This window comes from Rana temporaria, chromosome 7 (genome assembly GCF_905171775.1).
Source record: "Rana temporaria chromosome 7, aRanTem1.1, whole genome shotgun sequence".
Lineage (NCBI taxonomy): Eukaryota > Metazoa > Chordata > Amphibia > Anura > Ranidae > Rana > Rana temporaria.
In genome coordinates this window covers 68,670,358-68,684,458 of record NC_053495.1, presented here as the reverse complement: position 1 = coordinate 68,684,458, position 14,101 = coordinate 68,670,358, and the positions used below count along the sequence as shown (strand labels likewise).

The window sequence follows — 14,101 nt, the reverse complement described above, 5'->3', positions numbered from 1 at the left end:
GTGACACAGCACTTCACACCTGAAATAGGCAAACATGCAAATGTAAGATGCAAGTCTATAAGAAAGGTAAAGTGTTGGATGAATCCATAGAAAAACCAATCTTTGAGTCGGAGATCCAACAAGATGTCAAAAACTCAAGTAACCCAATTGTAATCCGCTGGATAAACAGAACAAGTTGTCAAATTGAAACTTTGATCGTGGGGCAGTTCTTCAAGATATCAGGTCACATTTCCAAAGGTGGGGAAACCTGCAAGGTCTCGTGTATCAGCTAAAAAGTCTCTCTAGTTTGTTGAGGAAATTTCTTGACAAGAAAGGGGATGTTCATGCACAATCACAGATGTAGATGACTCTGAGCTTCTTAGGCTTTTTTTTGCTGGCAGAATTCCAGGCATAAGGCTTGAGCTGTCATATGTATCAGTTTGAATCTTGAGTGACAAACCTGCAGCTAGATTGTAGGTTTGATCATTTGACAAGTGTAGCCTAGGGTTCCAGCTGGTTGTCTGTGAGCAACTCAAATATGTAGATTCTGTAGTGAAGTAGATAGACTGCAGGTTAGTCAGGTTGAAAAAACACCTAGCCTAGTTCAACCAATAAAAAAAAAAATAACAAACCACACCCATAAATACTACCCATTGTTTATCCAGACAAAGGCAAATAAAAGCATGATCCAATTCACTCCAGTGGGGGAGGAATTCCTTTATGCATCCAACTCTTAAAATGATCTGCTGAGCTTGCCAGAACCAGTTCTTGAGGGAGTCTATTTCAACATGTTAACAGCTTTTACTGTAAAGAAGCATTTTAGTATGTGAAGGTCATTCTCTTTTCCTCCCAGACGTAAAGAGCACCCCCTTGTCCACTGTAAAGCCCTGAACATGAATAACGCTGCACCATGTTCACTATATGAACGACTGATTTACTTTCTTTTTCATACATCATGGGACACAGCGTCAGGCTAATATTCATTACCTGCTGGGTTATACTCCATCTTCAGGTAAATGGACACTGGTAGACCAAAGGTCTTTAGACAGGAAGTGATCCCCTACATAACCCCTCTCATACAGGAAGTATTTCAGTTGTTTCACCAGTGTCTGCAAGGTGGATGGCATGGTTTGTTTGCGCTCTCTGTGCTCCAGGTCTCTAGTCCCACAAACGGTTCCAAAATGAATCAAGGGATTGACCGATCGGATCCATTTGACACAGGCTCTATATGCTTGGATAAATGGTACCTGAGCCTCGCAAAGAAGACTCAAGATCATGCGAGGTTTTGCCTGTAATGTGGCCTCTGGATGTTGGACCCTGCAAAGTGGAATCCTGGACACTACGGTGCTAAGGCATTTCTGCAGGGTGCTGTACAGGTCCAAGGGAGTGGACCCTAAACATGAAAAGGGTACCAAGTCCTTGAAGGTTTCCTAGAAGGGAAATCGAAGGAAAAGGTAAGTGAACCAACAATGCACTAGTTTAAAGGAACCTATTTAGAAAATAAAAGATGAACCTTTCAACCCCTTTAAGCCTAAACTGGTGGTTGCAGGATCAGAACCTGCAAAAGGGCAAATACTTTCTCCCAGTAACTTGGAGAGTACTGACTACAGATGCCGGTCTCTCGGGCTGGGAAGTTACCCTAGAAGGCCCCCCGCATCAGGGAAGATGGTCAAGAACAGATCCTGTCCATTAACTTCCTGGAATTACGGGCAATACGACTGGCCGTACGGTCCTGGACATTGGAGCTTCAGGACTACCTATTAGGGTTCAGTCCGACAATGCCACTGCAGTGGACTATATAAACCACCAAGGCGGTACCAGAAGTAGTTCAGCTCTGAAGGAGGTAAACTACGTACTAGCCTGGGCAGAGTGACGTGCCGATTCTATCAGCAGTCCATATCCCGGAAGTAAAGAACTGGAAGGAAGATTATCTCAGCCGCCAGCAAATCTGCCTGGGGAAATGGTCCCTACACCCAGAGGTGTTTCAGGAAATTTGCCAACGTTGGGGGATGGCCAGAGGTTGACCTACTGGCATCCAGATTCAACAACAAACTACAGCAGTTTGTGTCCCGAACAAGAGATCCTCTGGCAATCGGAGCAGATGCTCTGGTAATTCCATGGAGCCAATGCTTACTGGTTAATGCTTTCCCTCCGGTGCCTGTCCTTCCACACTTGTTGCGCAGAATTCGGAGAGAAGGGGGTTCTAGTCATTCTGGTGGCAGCAGCCTGGCCCAGAAGGCCCTGGTTCCCGGAGATTGTGAGACGAACAATAGACGGCCATGGACGCTTCCACGTCGCCCAGATCTACTGTCTCAAGGTCCTATATTCCACCCCAATTTACAGTCTCTAAATTTGACTGCATGGCTATTGAAGCCAGGGTGTTTGTTGAAAGGCTGTGGCATATCGGGACCAGTAGTGTCTACCCTAGTGAATGCTAGAAAAGCTGTCAATAGGAAGATTTATCATAAGGTCTGAAAGACTTGAATTGCTTGGTGTGAAGCCAGAAAATTGCATCCTTGGAAATACGTGATTGGGAGAATTCTCTCTTTTCTACAGTCTGCTGTGGAAATCAAATTGTCTGAGTACAATCAGAGGGCAGATTTTGGCCTTGTCGGTATTCCTTACAAAGGCCTTTAGCATCCCATTCATTAGTCTGAACCTTTATGCAGGAGGGTTCCCCCCCCATTAGGTCACCTATGTGTCCTTTAGACCTGAACTTTGTGCCGTCTGTGTTACAGAAGCAAACATTTGAACCTATTGAGGAAATTCCATTAGACTTGCTGGCACGCAAGCTAGCCTTTCTGATCGCTATCACCTCGGCTAGAAGGGTGTTGGAGTTGGCGGCCCTTTCATGCAGGGAACCGTACATGATCCTTCACCACGACAGAGTCATGTTACGACTTGTTCCATCCTTTTTGCCAAAGGTGGTGTCGACTCTTCATTTAAATCAGGACATTATTTTGCCTTTTTCTTTTTTGTATCTCGGCCTCTTTCGGCGGACGTGAGACTGCCGCATTCTTTGGACGTTGTTCAGGGAGTCTAGGTTTATTTGTCTAGATCTGTGGAGATCCAAGGATCGGACTCCTTTTTTTGTTTTACCAAAAGGGCCCAAGAAATGGCAGGCAGTTTATAAGGCTTTCATTGCCAATTGGGTCCATCAATTGATCATTCAGGCCTACGGTCTGACATGTAAAGCTGGTCCCTTTAGGGTGAGAGCTCATTCTACTAGGGGTGTAGGAAAATCCTGGGCTTTTCGCCATCAGGTATCGTTTCCACAGCCCCTTAGTCCAGAGCTGAGAACTCCCTCATATGGGCAATGATGTTTCTGTGTTCCCACTTCTGCTCACAGCATGCACCAGCCTGTGCACATTCTGTTCCATTGTTCCTGTGTGTCCCTTGCAGGGAGGGGAGGGCACGGGACTGCATAAGAACATTGCTCTTTGATACCTTTGCCCCCCCCCCCCCTCTGCTTGGAGAGCTAGTACCCAGAACACTGGAATTAGACTGAACTTGCCCGAATTGGCTTTTCAGATGTGGGACTATTCCTTCAATTACCTGCTGAGAACCACAGCCTGCTGGGTGGCCACCTATGGCACACTCAGGGTGGTGCACTGTTTACAGCGCCTCTGAAACAGCACTTCCCCTCATATTCATAAAAGTCTACTAATATGGCTTCTTGTCCTTCTGGGGTTCTACTTTTTATTTTGTCCCCCTATTTTTTCTTTTGTTATCTTTATTTTTTAAATGTGTCTATTTTTTTTATATGTTCTTAAAACTGCTTTTTACAGTTCTCTCTGGCCGGCGGAGGGTACTACTCAGTGAGTGAGCTCCCTCTGATCAGTGAGCACAGTCCTGCAATGTGTCACGTAGCACAGCGAAGTTTCGCCCCGTGCTTTGATGTGTGCACCCTGGGTTGGAATGTGTGGCCAATGGTCGGATTTCTGACTGCCAGAGCCTATGTATACGCTATAACACTGCTTTTGTTTTTCCTTCACAGGTTGCACACTGTTTATGCAATGTTGGCAGTTAGGCGTTGGTGCCCGCACCAGTCAAGGGGCAGTGCACGGGCAGGGAGGGGGTTTATTTTGTTGAGAGATGGTCTTTTTTTTCTTATTACTTGGTTTACATAGGTACTGCATAAATGTATTGGTGTTATTGGAGGCCGCGCCACCGGCTGGGTGCGGCCATCTTGGTGTCCCAAGTCCTGGAGTTCCATCTTGGTTTCATCTTTGTCCATGGCCACATTAAAAGTTCTTACATGGAATGTGAGAGGGGTGAGAGACCCCATTAAGAGATCTGCAGTATTTGGGCAACTAAAAAAGTTAAGGGCGGTTAAGACGCACGCAGAGGGTTCAGTATTGAGAGCACACAAACGGCCTTGGATAGGCTGGGCTTATCACTCTGTTCACACTACGCATTCCAGAGGGGTGTCACTTCTGATTGCTAAAACTGCCCATTTCGTACTCCAGGACTTGGTGTCGGACCCAATGGGTAGATTTGTTTTTATAAGGGCAAAGCTACACGGGGACATGGTCCTTCTACTGGCTTTTTACATACCACCCCCGTTTCAATTTAATGTACTGACTGAGGGATTGAATTTTATGGCATTGCACCCCACTATACCAGCTATATGGCTGGGAGATTTCAATAATGTGTTGGATAGGGCCCTTGACAGACTGACCAGGCCCTCGCAACCCCTGACGCACTCGCACCCGACAAGATTTGCCCGCCTCCTTGGTGATTTTAATCTGGTCGATACATGGAGATATAAGTGCCCTACCTCACAAGCCTATTTATGCTTTTTTGTGTCCCATCACTCTGTCCCGCATAGACCTCATACTTTTGTCCAGATCACTTCTCCCTAGGCTGACGGATGTGGGGTTTTCGCCCAGGTTACTGGCTGACCATTGCCCCTACTGGGTTAAACTGTCCTTACCCCATGCACGTCCACCGACGTTGTGGCGACTTAACCCCTTTTGGCTGACTTTATTACCAGAGGATGACGATCTTAGGACCAACTGGGAACACTTCTTCACGACTATCAAGGGCTCAGCACGGCTGTAGATAGTATGGGAGGCGTTTAAGATACATGCTTGGATGACCCTTACAGCCCGCATTAACAAAATTAAACAAACTTCTGCGATGGCTGTGGACACTGCAACGCGTGACTTAGAGATAGCGGAAAGGGAATTTCTTGACGATCCCACGGAGGCTAGGGCTGGTGGCCTTAAGTTATGTTATAGGGCCCTGGACCAGTTGCTCTATGAGAAATCCAAAAGTAAGATGTTCTTTCTTAGACAGGTCATTTGAACATGGTGAAAGAGCAGGGAAGTTACTGGCTTACCTTGTACACAGCGAGGAGAGACCCCCGGTGGTGATCTCCCTGCACTCCCCTCACAATACCCTGGTGACTGCACCTGTTCAGGTTGTGGGAATGTTTCGCTATTTTTTTTTGCCTCCCTTTATGCTACCACCGTTTCGGATGACCTCTCTCTGATGGAGTCCTTTTTGACCGAGATACAAATCCCTCAGCTGACCGAGGCCCAGACTGGGGAACTGGAGGAACCTTTGACATTAGAGGAGATTGCTAAAACCATAGCGGAATTCCCTACGTCCAAGGCCCCATGCTCAGACGGCTTGCCGGTGGAGTTTTACTGCTCATACTCGGACCTGTTGTTGCCTAGGCTACTGGCGATGTACAACTCAATTTTTGAGACCTCTGATATGCCAGTTTCCATGCGGGAGACTACCATTGTTTTAATACCCAAGCCAGGTAAAGATCCTCACCTCCCAGAGTCATATCGTCCCATTTCCCTGCTCCAGGCGGATGTCAAGATTGTAAAAAGTATAACCAGGTGCTGCCAAATACTACTTAAGAAAAACACTTAAAACCTTTCAAATTAAATGCTTATGCCAACACCTAAATGAGTATGTTCCTTCATCAGCAGTAAAATAAACCTGTAGGGCCGCAATTCTCAAAACGGTCATTAGGACAAAAATCCCAGTGCTGTAAATATATCAAATTAAATAAATCGCAAAAAAGGCAAAAAAACAATAATGGCATAGAAGGAATTGTGACAGGAAGTCAGGTAAATCTGTGGGTGTTGTCAGACGGGAGATACATTTCTGCCTTGTTTAGACAATATACCAATTATTATTAGGTGTCGGCTGCAGAAGCAGCCAGAAAGATTTAGGGGCGTTGGAAAACTTCAGCTGTTCAGAATGAGGCAATAAAGGCCTCTATAAGTAATCCAGAGGATTACTACTGATTGCTGCATCCTGAGGCTTTCTGAGTGAAGGAGAGCAGTGAGCGGAAATACTTCTGAAGAGGTGAGGTGCTGTTGATTTTTCTGTGTGATAAAAATCAAAAAGACTATTGTTTTCTGCTGTAGGACCAGCAGTGTCTGCCCAGCACTAGGCTGTGCCAGACTCCATAGATAGGTTCCTGTGTGGTGAAGGTAGATGCCCCAAGTGGCCAGGGTTTATTTTATGTTTGATTTTGTTTATGCTGTTTGGATGCTTGCACTTGTTTCCAGCAAGATGGAAGAATAAACCAAAATCTTTGCTTTCAACCGTCTTCGGCTGTTTCTCTGTATAAATCAGTGTGTAGTGAACCCATCCAGGGGGGGTCACACACCCCGCTACCGAGCTAATCCCTTACACAAGGTGGAGTGCCGCAGGCAGTTAAAGTAAACCCAAAATGGAGGAGATACTGAAACAGCTGGCTTTAGCAAATGCAAATCAACAACAGACAAATGCAGCTTTGCAGCGGAGCCTTGCAGCTCAACAGGCTCACGCAGCTCAACAACAGGCTCAACAAGAGAGCATTGCAGGCTTGGAACAGAGACACCAGCAGCAAATGGAGGCCATCGTGTCACAGCTTCAGAGACAGCAGACCGAGGCTGGGAGTCAGGCCAGTAACATACCGACTTTTCGGGTAAGACACTTATTGCCAAAGATGACTGTAGAGGAGGACCCTGAGATGTTTCTGACCACGTTTGAGAGAGCAGCGGAAAGAGAGAGTTGGCCTAAAGAACAGTGGGCTGGACTAGTGGCCCCCCTATTATCTGGAGAAGCCCAAAAGGCATATTTTGATTTGGAGCTTGCAGATGCAAAAAACTATGATCGGCTAAAATTGGAAATATTGGCACGTTTCGGTGTAACCCTGGATGTCCGTGCTCAGCGGGTCCACAATTGGAGTTATCAGCAGAGGAAGCCACCTCGGTCGTAGATGTATGACCTCATTCATTTGGCTAAGAAATGGCTGCAGCCAGAAACTCTGTCCAGACCAAAAATGTTTTGGAGCGAGTAGTCATGGACAAATTTCTTAGGTCTCTTCCTAACACCCTGCAGAAATGGGTGAGCCATGGTGGTCCGGAAACCGCAGACAAACTTGTAGACCTGGTTCGAAAGGTACCTAACAGAGAATTTTTCCTCTTCCACCAGAGACGCACAGACTTTCCACCCCAAGACCAGACCCTCCCCACCTATAGGTAAGACTGCATCAAGGGATCGGGGTGGAGAGAGGGACCAAGGAGCAACTATAAGAATTATTGGGACTACTGCTAATGTTTGGCGAGAGCGGCCTGGAAGACCCATCCCACAGGAGAGGACCAGAAGGTTGATTTGTTATCGTTGCCGGGAAGAGGGACATGTAGCAGCAGTTTGCCCAGCAGGTGATGAACCCATGCAGTGTGACTTTCTGACAGAGACGACAGTCCCTGTTTGCAACCACATGCACTGCAGTAAAGGAAAATGAGAAACCTTTATGTAGAATGTGCTTCGATGGTAAAGATGTTGTGGTATTGTTGGATTCAGGTAGCCTGGTCACCTTAGTGAAAAGTGATCTAGTGGTGGGGAAAAACCTTACATCCTAGGAAAATGGCTGTAGTTTGTGTACATGGGGACACTCGAGAATATCCGCTGACTACGGTTTCCTTTGAAACTTCCCTCGGTAACTTGTGTCACCAGGTGGGTTTAGTTCCCAAACTGCCACATGACGCCATTGTGGGAAGAGATTTCCCAAAGTTCTGGGAACTCTGGGACTTCCCAGATTCCCCAGTAGGTGGTTCTTCTGAGCCTGAAACATCGACTCCAGAAACCTCTAACTGTGAGGATTCTTCTGCGTTTCCATTCTCAGTCTTAGCAGGGGAAACACCAGTCCCTAGGGAGGAGCCTGCTACCTCAGAAGAGGAACAGCGGCCCATAGGGTTTGATGACCTCAAGGTGCACAGAGAAAATGTCATCACTGAGCAATTGAGGGACCCCACATTGCTAAGAGCCCGGGAGAATGTAGTGAAGATAGATGGGGAGTTAGTTAACCCTAACGAGAGGGTTGCCCTCCCTTACTTCATTATTGAAAAGGACCTGTTATATCGAGTGTCACAGAGGATAGAGGACACCATTGAGCAACTGGTAGTGCCTAAAACGTACCGCAAGATGGTTTTGGAACTGGCCCATGGGCACATTCTTGGGGGACATTTAGGAGCAGAAAAAACCCAGGAGAGGATCACCCAGAGGTTTTATTGGCCTGGGATCACTAAGGAAGTGGAATTGTACTGCTCTTCCTGTCAAGTGTGTCAGATTACTGCACCCATGCCACATTTCCGCAGTCCGTTGGTACCCCTGTCCATTTTCGAGGTCCCTTTTGAGAGGATCGCCATGGACTTGGTTGGCCCCTTACTGAAGTCCACTAGAGGGCACCAGCACATATTGGTAATAATGAACTATGCTACCCATTACCCAGAAGCAATTCCTTTCCGAAACACCTCTGCAAAAACCATTGCCAAAGAGTTATTTCAGGTTTTCAGCCGTGTGGGTCTTCCTAAGGAAGTCCTAACTGACCAGGGCACCCCGTTTATGTCTAGAGTGACCAAAGAACTTTGTAAACTTCTGAAAGCGACCCAATTACATTAGGTTAGTGGAAAGGTTTAATAAAACCTTAAAACAAATGTTGAGGAAGGTGGTGGATAAAGACAGAAAGAATTGGGATTATCTGCTCCCTTATCTGATGTTTGCCATAAGAGAGGTTCCCCAATCGTCCACAGGGTTCTCTCCGTTTGAGCTACTGTATGGGAGGCACCCCCGGGGCCTACTGGACATTGCCCGGGAAACATGGGAGAGTGAGAGTTCCCCTCATCGAAGTGTGATTGAACATGTGGCCCAAATGCAAGATAGAATTGCCCAAGTGATGCCGATTGTGAAGGAACATTTAGCCCAAGCCCAATTGGCTCAACAAAGGATTTACAATTGTGGGGTCCAGGTCCGTTCCTTTGCAAAAAAGTAAATGCCTAGCCAAATGGCAGGGTCCCTATGAAGTGTTGGAGAAAATGGGGGTGGTGAATTATAAAATTAGCTAACCGGGAAGACGAAAACCTGAGCAGCTCTATCACGTGAACTTGCTGAAACTATGGAAGGATAGAGAGTCATTGGTCGCTAAGACTACCCGATTTTCTGCTCCATTTAACCTGGCTGTCCCTGAAGTTGGGATAGCGGAGACCCTATACAAAACTCGGCAACAGGAGGTTAAAGAATTTGTGCTCCATAATAAGGAGAGGTTTTCAGACCTACCAGGTTGGGTCTCCGGAGTTGAACATGACATTATCACCATACCAGGGGATAAGGTCAAGTTGAAGCCTTATAGAATTCTAGAAGCCCGGCGAGAGGCAATTTGCCAGGAAGTAAAAAAAAATGCTTGAGCTGGGGGTGATAGAAGAGTCAAATGGTGATTGGTCCAGTCCCATTGTCTTAGTGCCCAAACCAGATGGAAGTTGACGGTTTTGTAATGACTTTTGCCGCCTGAATCAAATCACTAAGTTTGACACCTATCCTATGCCCCGCATAGATGAACTGATTGATCGCCTAGGCACTGCCCGGTGCATGACGACGTTGGACCTGACCAAGGGTTATTGGCAAATTCCTCTCTCGGAGTCGGCCAGGGAAAAACAGCATTTGTAACTCCAGATGGATCTTTCCAATATCGGAGGATGCCTTTTGGGTTACAGAATGCTCCCGCCACATTTCAACGCACCATGGATAAGACCCTTCGGCCTCATCGAGCCTATGCTGCTGCATACCTCGATGACGTCATCCACAGTGAGGATTGGGACTCACATTTACCAAAAGTTCAGGCTGTGTTGGATTCCATCTGGAAAGCCGGATTTACAGCCAGTCCAAAAAAATGTACCCTTGGGCTAGAAGAGGCGAAGTATCTGGGGTATACCATTGGAGGTCTAATCAAGCCCCAAATAAACAAAGTTGAGGCTATTCAGGATTGGCCACGTCCCACCAACAAGAAACAGGTTCGTGCATTTTTGGGGATCGCGGGCTATTATCGCCGCTTTATCCCCCATTTTGCCTCACAGGCTGCTCCCCTGACCAATTTGACCAAAGGGAAGGAGGCTGTAATGACCAAATGGACTCCCGAAGCAGAAACAGCTTTTCAGGCTTTAAAACAGGCCTTATGTAGTCAGCCAGTTTTAAATTCGCCTGATTTTTCACGGGACTTTGTGGTTCAGACAGATGCGTCAAATGTGGGATTAGGAGCCGTACTGTCCCAGATTATCAAAGGGAAGGAACACCCTGTTATGTACCTCAGCCGAAAGTTGAAGGCCCATGAGGAGAATTATGCCACCATTGAGAAAGAGTGTTTGGCGGTGAAATGGGCTTTGGATTCTCTCCGGTACTACCTTGTGGGTAGACAGTTTGAGCTGGTGGCGGATCACGCCCCATTGAAGTGGATGGCACAGAACAAAGAGACCAATAGGAGAATAAATAGGTGGTTCCTGGCTCTCCAGGAATTTAGTTTTGTGGTAACGCATCGCCCCGGTGCTAAAATGGAGAATGCAGATGGGTTGTCCCGAGTGCATGCCTGCCTGGCAACCTGTGTCCCAACCCTAGGGTTGAAACAAGAGGGGGGGTATGTGACAAGAAGTCGGGTAAATCTGTCGGTGTTGTCACAGACGGGAGATACATTTCTGCCTTGTTAAGACAATATACTAATTATTATCAGGTGTCGGCTGCAGAAGCAGCCAGAAAGATTTAAGGGCGTTGGAAAACTTCAGCTGTTCAGAATGAGGCAATTAAGGCCTATAATCCAGAGGATTACTACTGAGTGCTGCATCCTGAGGCTTTCTGAGTGAAGGAGAGCAATGAGCGGAAATACTTCTGAAGAGGTGAGGTGCTGTTGATTTTTCTGTGTGATAAAAATCAAAAAGACTATTGTTTTCTGCTGTAGGACCAGCAGTGTCTGCCCAGCACTAGGCTGTGCCAGACTCCATAGATAGGTTCCTGTGTGGTGAAGGTAGACGCCCCAAGTGGCCAGGGTTTATTTTATGTTTGATTTTGTTTATGCTGTTTGGATGCTTGCACTTGTTTCCAGCAAGATGGAAGAATAAACCAAAATCTTTGCTTTCAACCATCTTCTGCTGTTTCTCTGTATAAATCAGTGTGTAGTGAACCCATCCAGGGGGTCACACACCCCGCTACCGAGCTGATCCCTTACAGAATATATAAGTGGACACTGACCAAAATCCCAGTACTACAAAAAAAAAACATTTTTTTTTTTACATACTGGTTCCTGGCCTGCATGTCTTCATGTCTTTGTAGAATACATGACATCCTTATTCTAGAAGACATACCACAGTCCCATGCATGCTAGCAGTTCATTGGGCGCAGGCATAGGGTAACTTGCACTCCTAGTCCCAAAGCCCCTCCAGTCTCTCTCAATGTTCAGCCTAATCCCAGTATTTTGCAGATACAAAGCTAAGCAGCGCAATAACTACTGTACACAGCAAGATATGGAAACCCTACAAGAAGACCTAAATAAAATAATGGAGTGGGCAACTACATGGCAAATTAAGTTTAATGTTGAAAAATGTAAGGTAATGCATTTGGGAGCTAAAAATACGAACATGGGCTACTTGCTAGGGGAGGAACCTCTGGGGGAATACATGATAGGGAAAGATCTTGGGGTCCTAGTAGATGACAGGCTCAGCAATGGCATGCAATGCCAGGCTGCTGCAAGTAAAGCCAACAGAATATTGGCATGCATTAAAAAGGGGATTAACTCCAGAGATAAAACGATAATTCCCCTCTACAAGACCCTGGTCTGGCTGTCCAGTTCTGGGCACCAGTCCTCAAGAAGGATGTGCTGGAACTAAATAGAGAGTCCAGAGAAGGACAATAAAGCTATAAAGGAACTAGCGGATCTTCGCTATGGAGGGAAGCTTCCAAGCATTGAATTCTTTCTCTCCTGGAGTGGAGACGCTTGAGAGGGGATATGATGACGATATACGAATACCTTACTGGTGACTTGAAGAAAGGGAAAAACATATTCAGTGAAAGCGAGTTTAAACAGACACATGGCCATTCATTTGATATGGGAAGAGAAGTGGTTTAACCTTAAACTGCATAGAGGTTTTTTTTTACTGTCGGAGTGGTAAGGATGTGGAATTCTCTTCCACAAGCAGTGGTATCAGCAGGTAGCATTGATAGTTTAAAAAATATATTAGATGTGCATCTTAGCGATCACAACATACAGGCTAATGCGCTTTACTATTGACATAAACACATGCACACTCACACACCACAGGATGGACTGGCGTCTTTTTTTTTTTTTTTTTTTCTTTCAAACCTTACTGACTATTACTGACTATGTAATTATGTATGTGCAACTTTATTGCCATATTGTATAATAGAATGTTTCAATCCCTCGCAGTGTTTTTTGGCTAGTTTCCCTTATTCTCTCCACCCATGATCCATAGCAGCTTTGGCATTTGCCGATCTTCTTCCTTTTTTTTTTTTTTTGCATTGTGTTTAAACTACAAATTCCATATAAACTGTGGAACTATTTTATTATAACGTTTGGAGAGCTGAATAGATTTGTAGAGTTTAATATCTTTATTTTTTTTATTTATATTTACTAGGTTTGAAGAGGTGCAAAGTTGTCCTAATGAAAACAATTGTCCATTTGCTCATGGAAGGGATGAATTGACAGAATGGAATGAACGAAGACAAGTTTTGCAATTAAAGGTTACCAAAGCTCGTAAAGACCAGCTTCTGGAACCCAGCGACTCTGACTTTGGAAAATATACTTTTCTTATGCAAGATTTAGCACAAGGGAGTGAAGTGAAACAAACACTGGACACAATATGAAGCTACCCCTTCCCCTTATAACCTGCAGTTTTTAGTCCTTCTTCGGAAACAAACCTTTTTCTTTAATCTACAGATTCTGGGGCACATGTTCATCACATCTATAAACTCTTTATTGTACGTTATCCCAAGGACAGTGTTGCAATCAGGGTGTCCATTACATCTAAAGTGTTTCCATTATGTACGTGACTGTGATTTGTGATATACTAATATGATTTTTGTCATTAATGCCAAAAATAATGTAGCCATTGTCCTGTTTTTATCTTCTTTTTTTTTTTTTTTTTTTTCATTTTCACATGAACGTACATTTCAGGCCACACAGGGACAGTACCTACTTAAATACTATAATGAGAAGACTCTGTATTATGGGTTTATTGACTTTATAACAGACAGAACAGCTTGTAATGAAATTTATTTGTAAACTTAGAATTTTTGTGTATTGTTTTAATTCAACAGGTAAATGTATATTTCTTTACTCATTACCAAGTGCAGAGAGCACATAATGTTCAATGGCCACAGAACATCCATTTTCTTTTTCCCATTATAATTGTGCTAAACTGCTTTTGACACTATTATTTTGGTGTCTTATTACATTTTTTCTTTAGATAAAATGCTCCTAAAGAGGTTTCAAAAATAACAATTTGCGGTAAACCGAGTTTTTAATTTTTATTTCTCTGTCATTGAGGGACGCAGTGATTTATAGGTTATACTGCTGCCTACAGGAGAACTAGACACATGCAAAAAAAATCTGTAGGCCAGCCTAGGATAACACCTATTGCCAGCATGCCCCATTTTTTTGCTAGTGTCGTAGAAGAATGGATTTTTTGCTTTGATCAACATTCTTACCTCCATTTCCGCTTGTCTTTTCAATTTGTCTCTTCATTTTTTATCTTTCCTCTGCCTAGTTTTGAAGTGCTTAATGCAGACTCCGCTGATCTGAAGGTTTTGGGGCTTTCGCAAAAGTGACCTT

The 14,101-nt window shown here is 45.0% G+C and overlaps 1 protein-coding gene across 2 annotated transcripts in view; it reads left to right on the top strand.

The window, feature by feature from the left end:
* ZC3H7B (zinc finger CCCH-type containing 7B) overlaps positions 1-13,560 on the top strand; it is a 418,789-nt gene extending 405,229 nt beyond the window's left edge. For both annotated transcript variants that reach the window (XM_040359565.1, XM_040359564.1), the window contains exon 23: positions 12,906-13,560. In XM_040359565.1, the coding sequence (XP_040215499.1) occupies positions 12,906-13,134 (229 nt within the window). In that variant the 3' untranslated portion in view covers positions 13,135-13,560. The remainder of the gene's footprint in view (positions 1-12,905) is intronic.
* Positions 13,561-14,101: the final 541 nt, after the last annotated feature.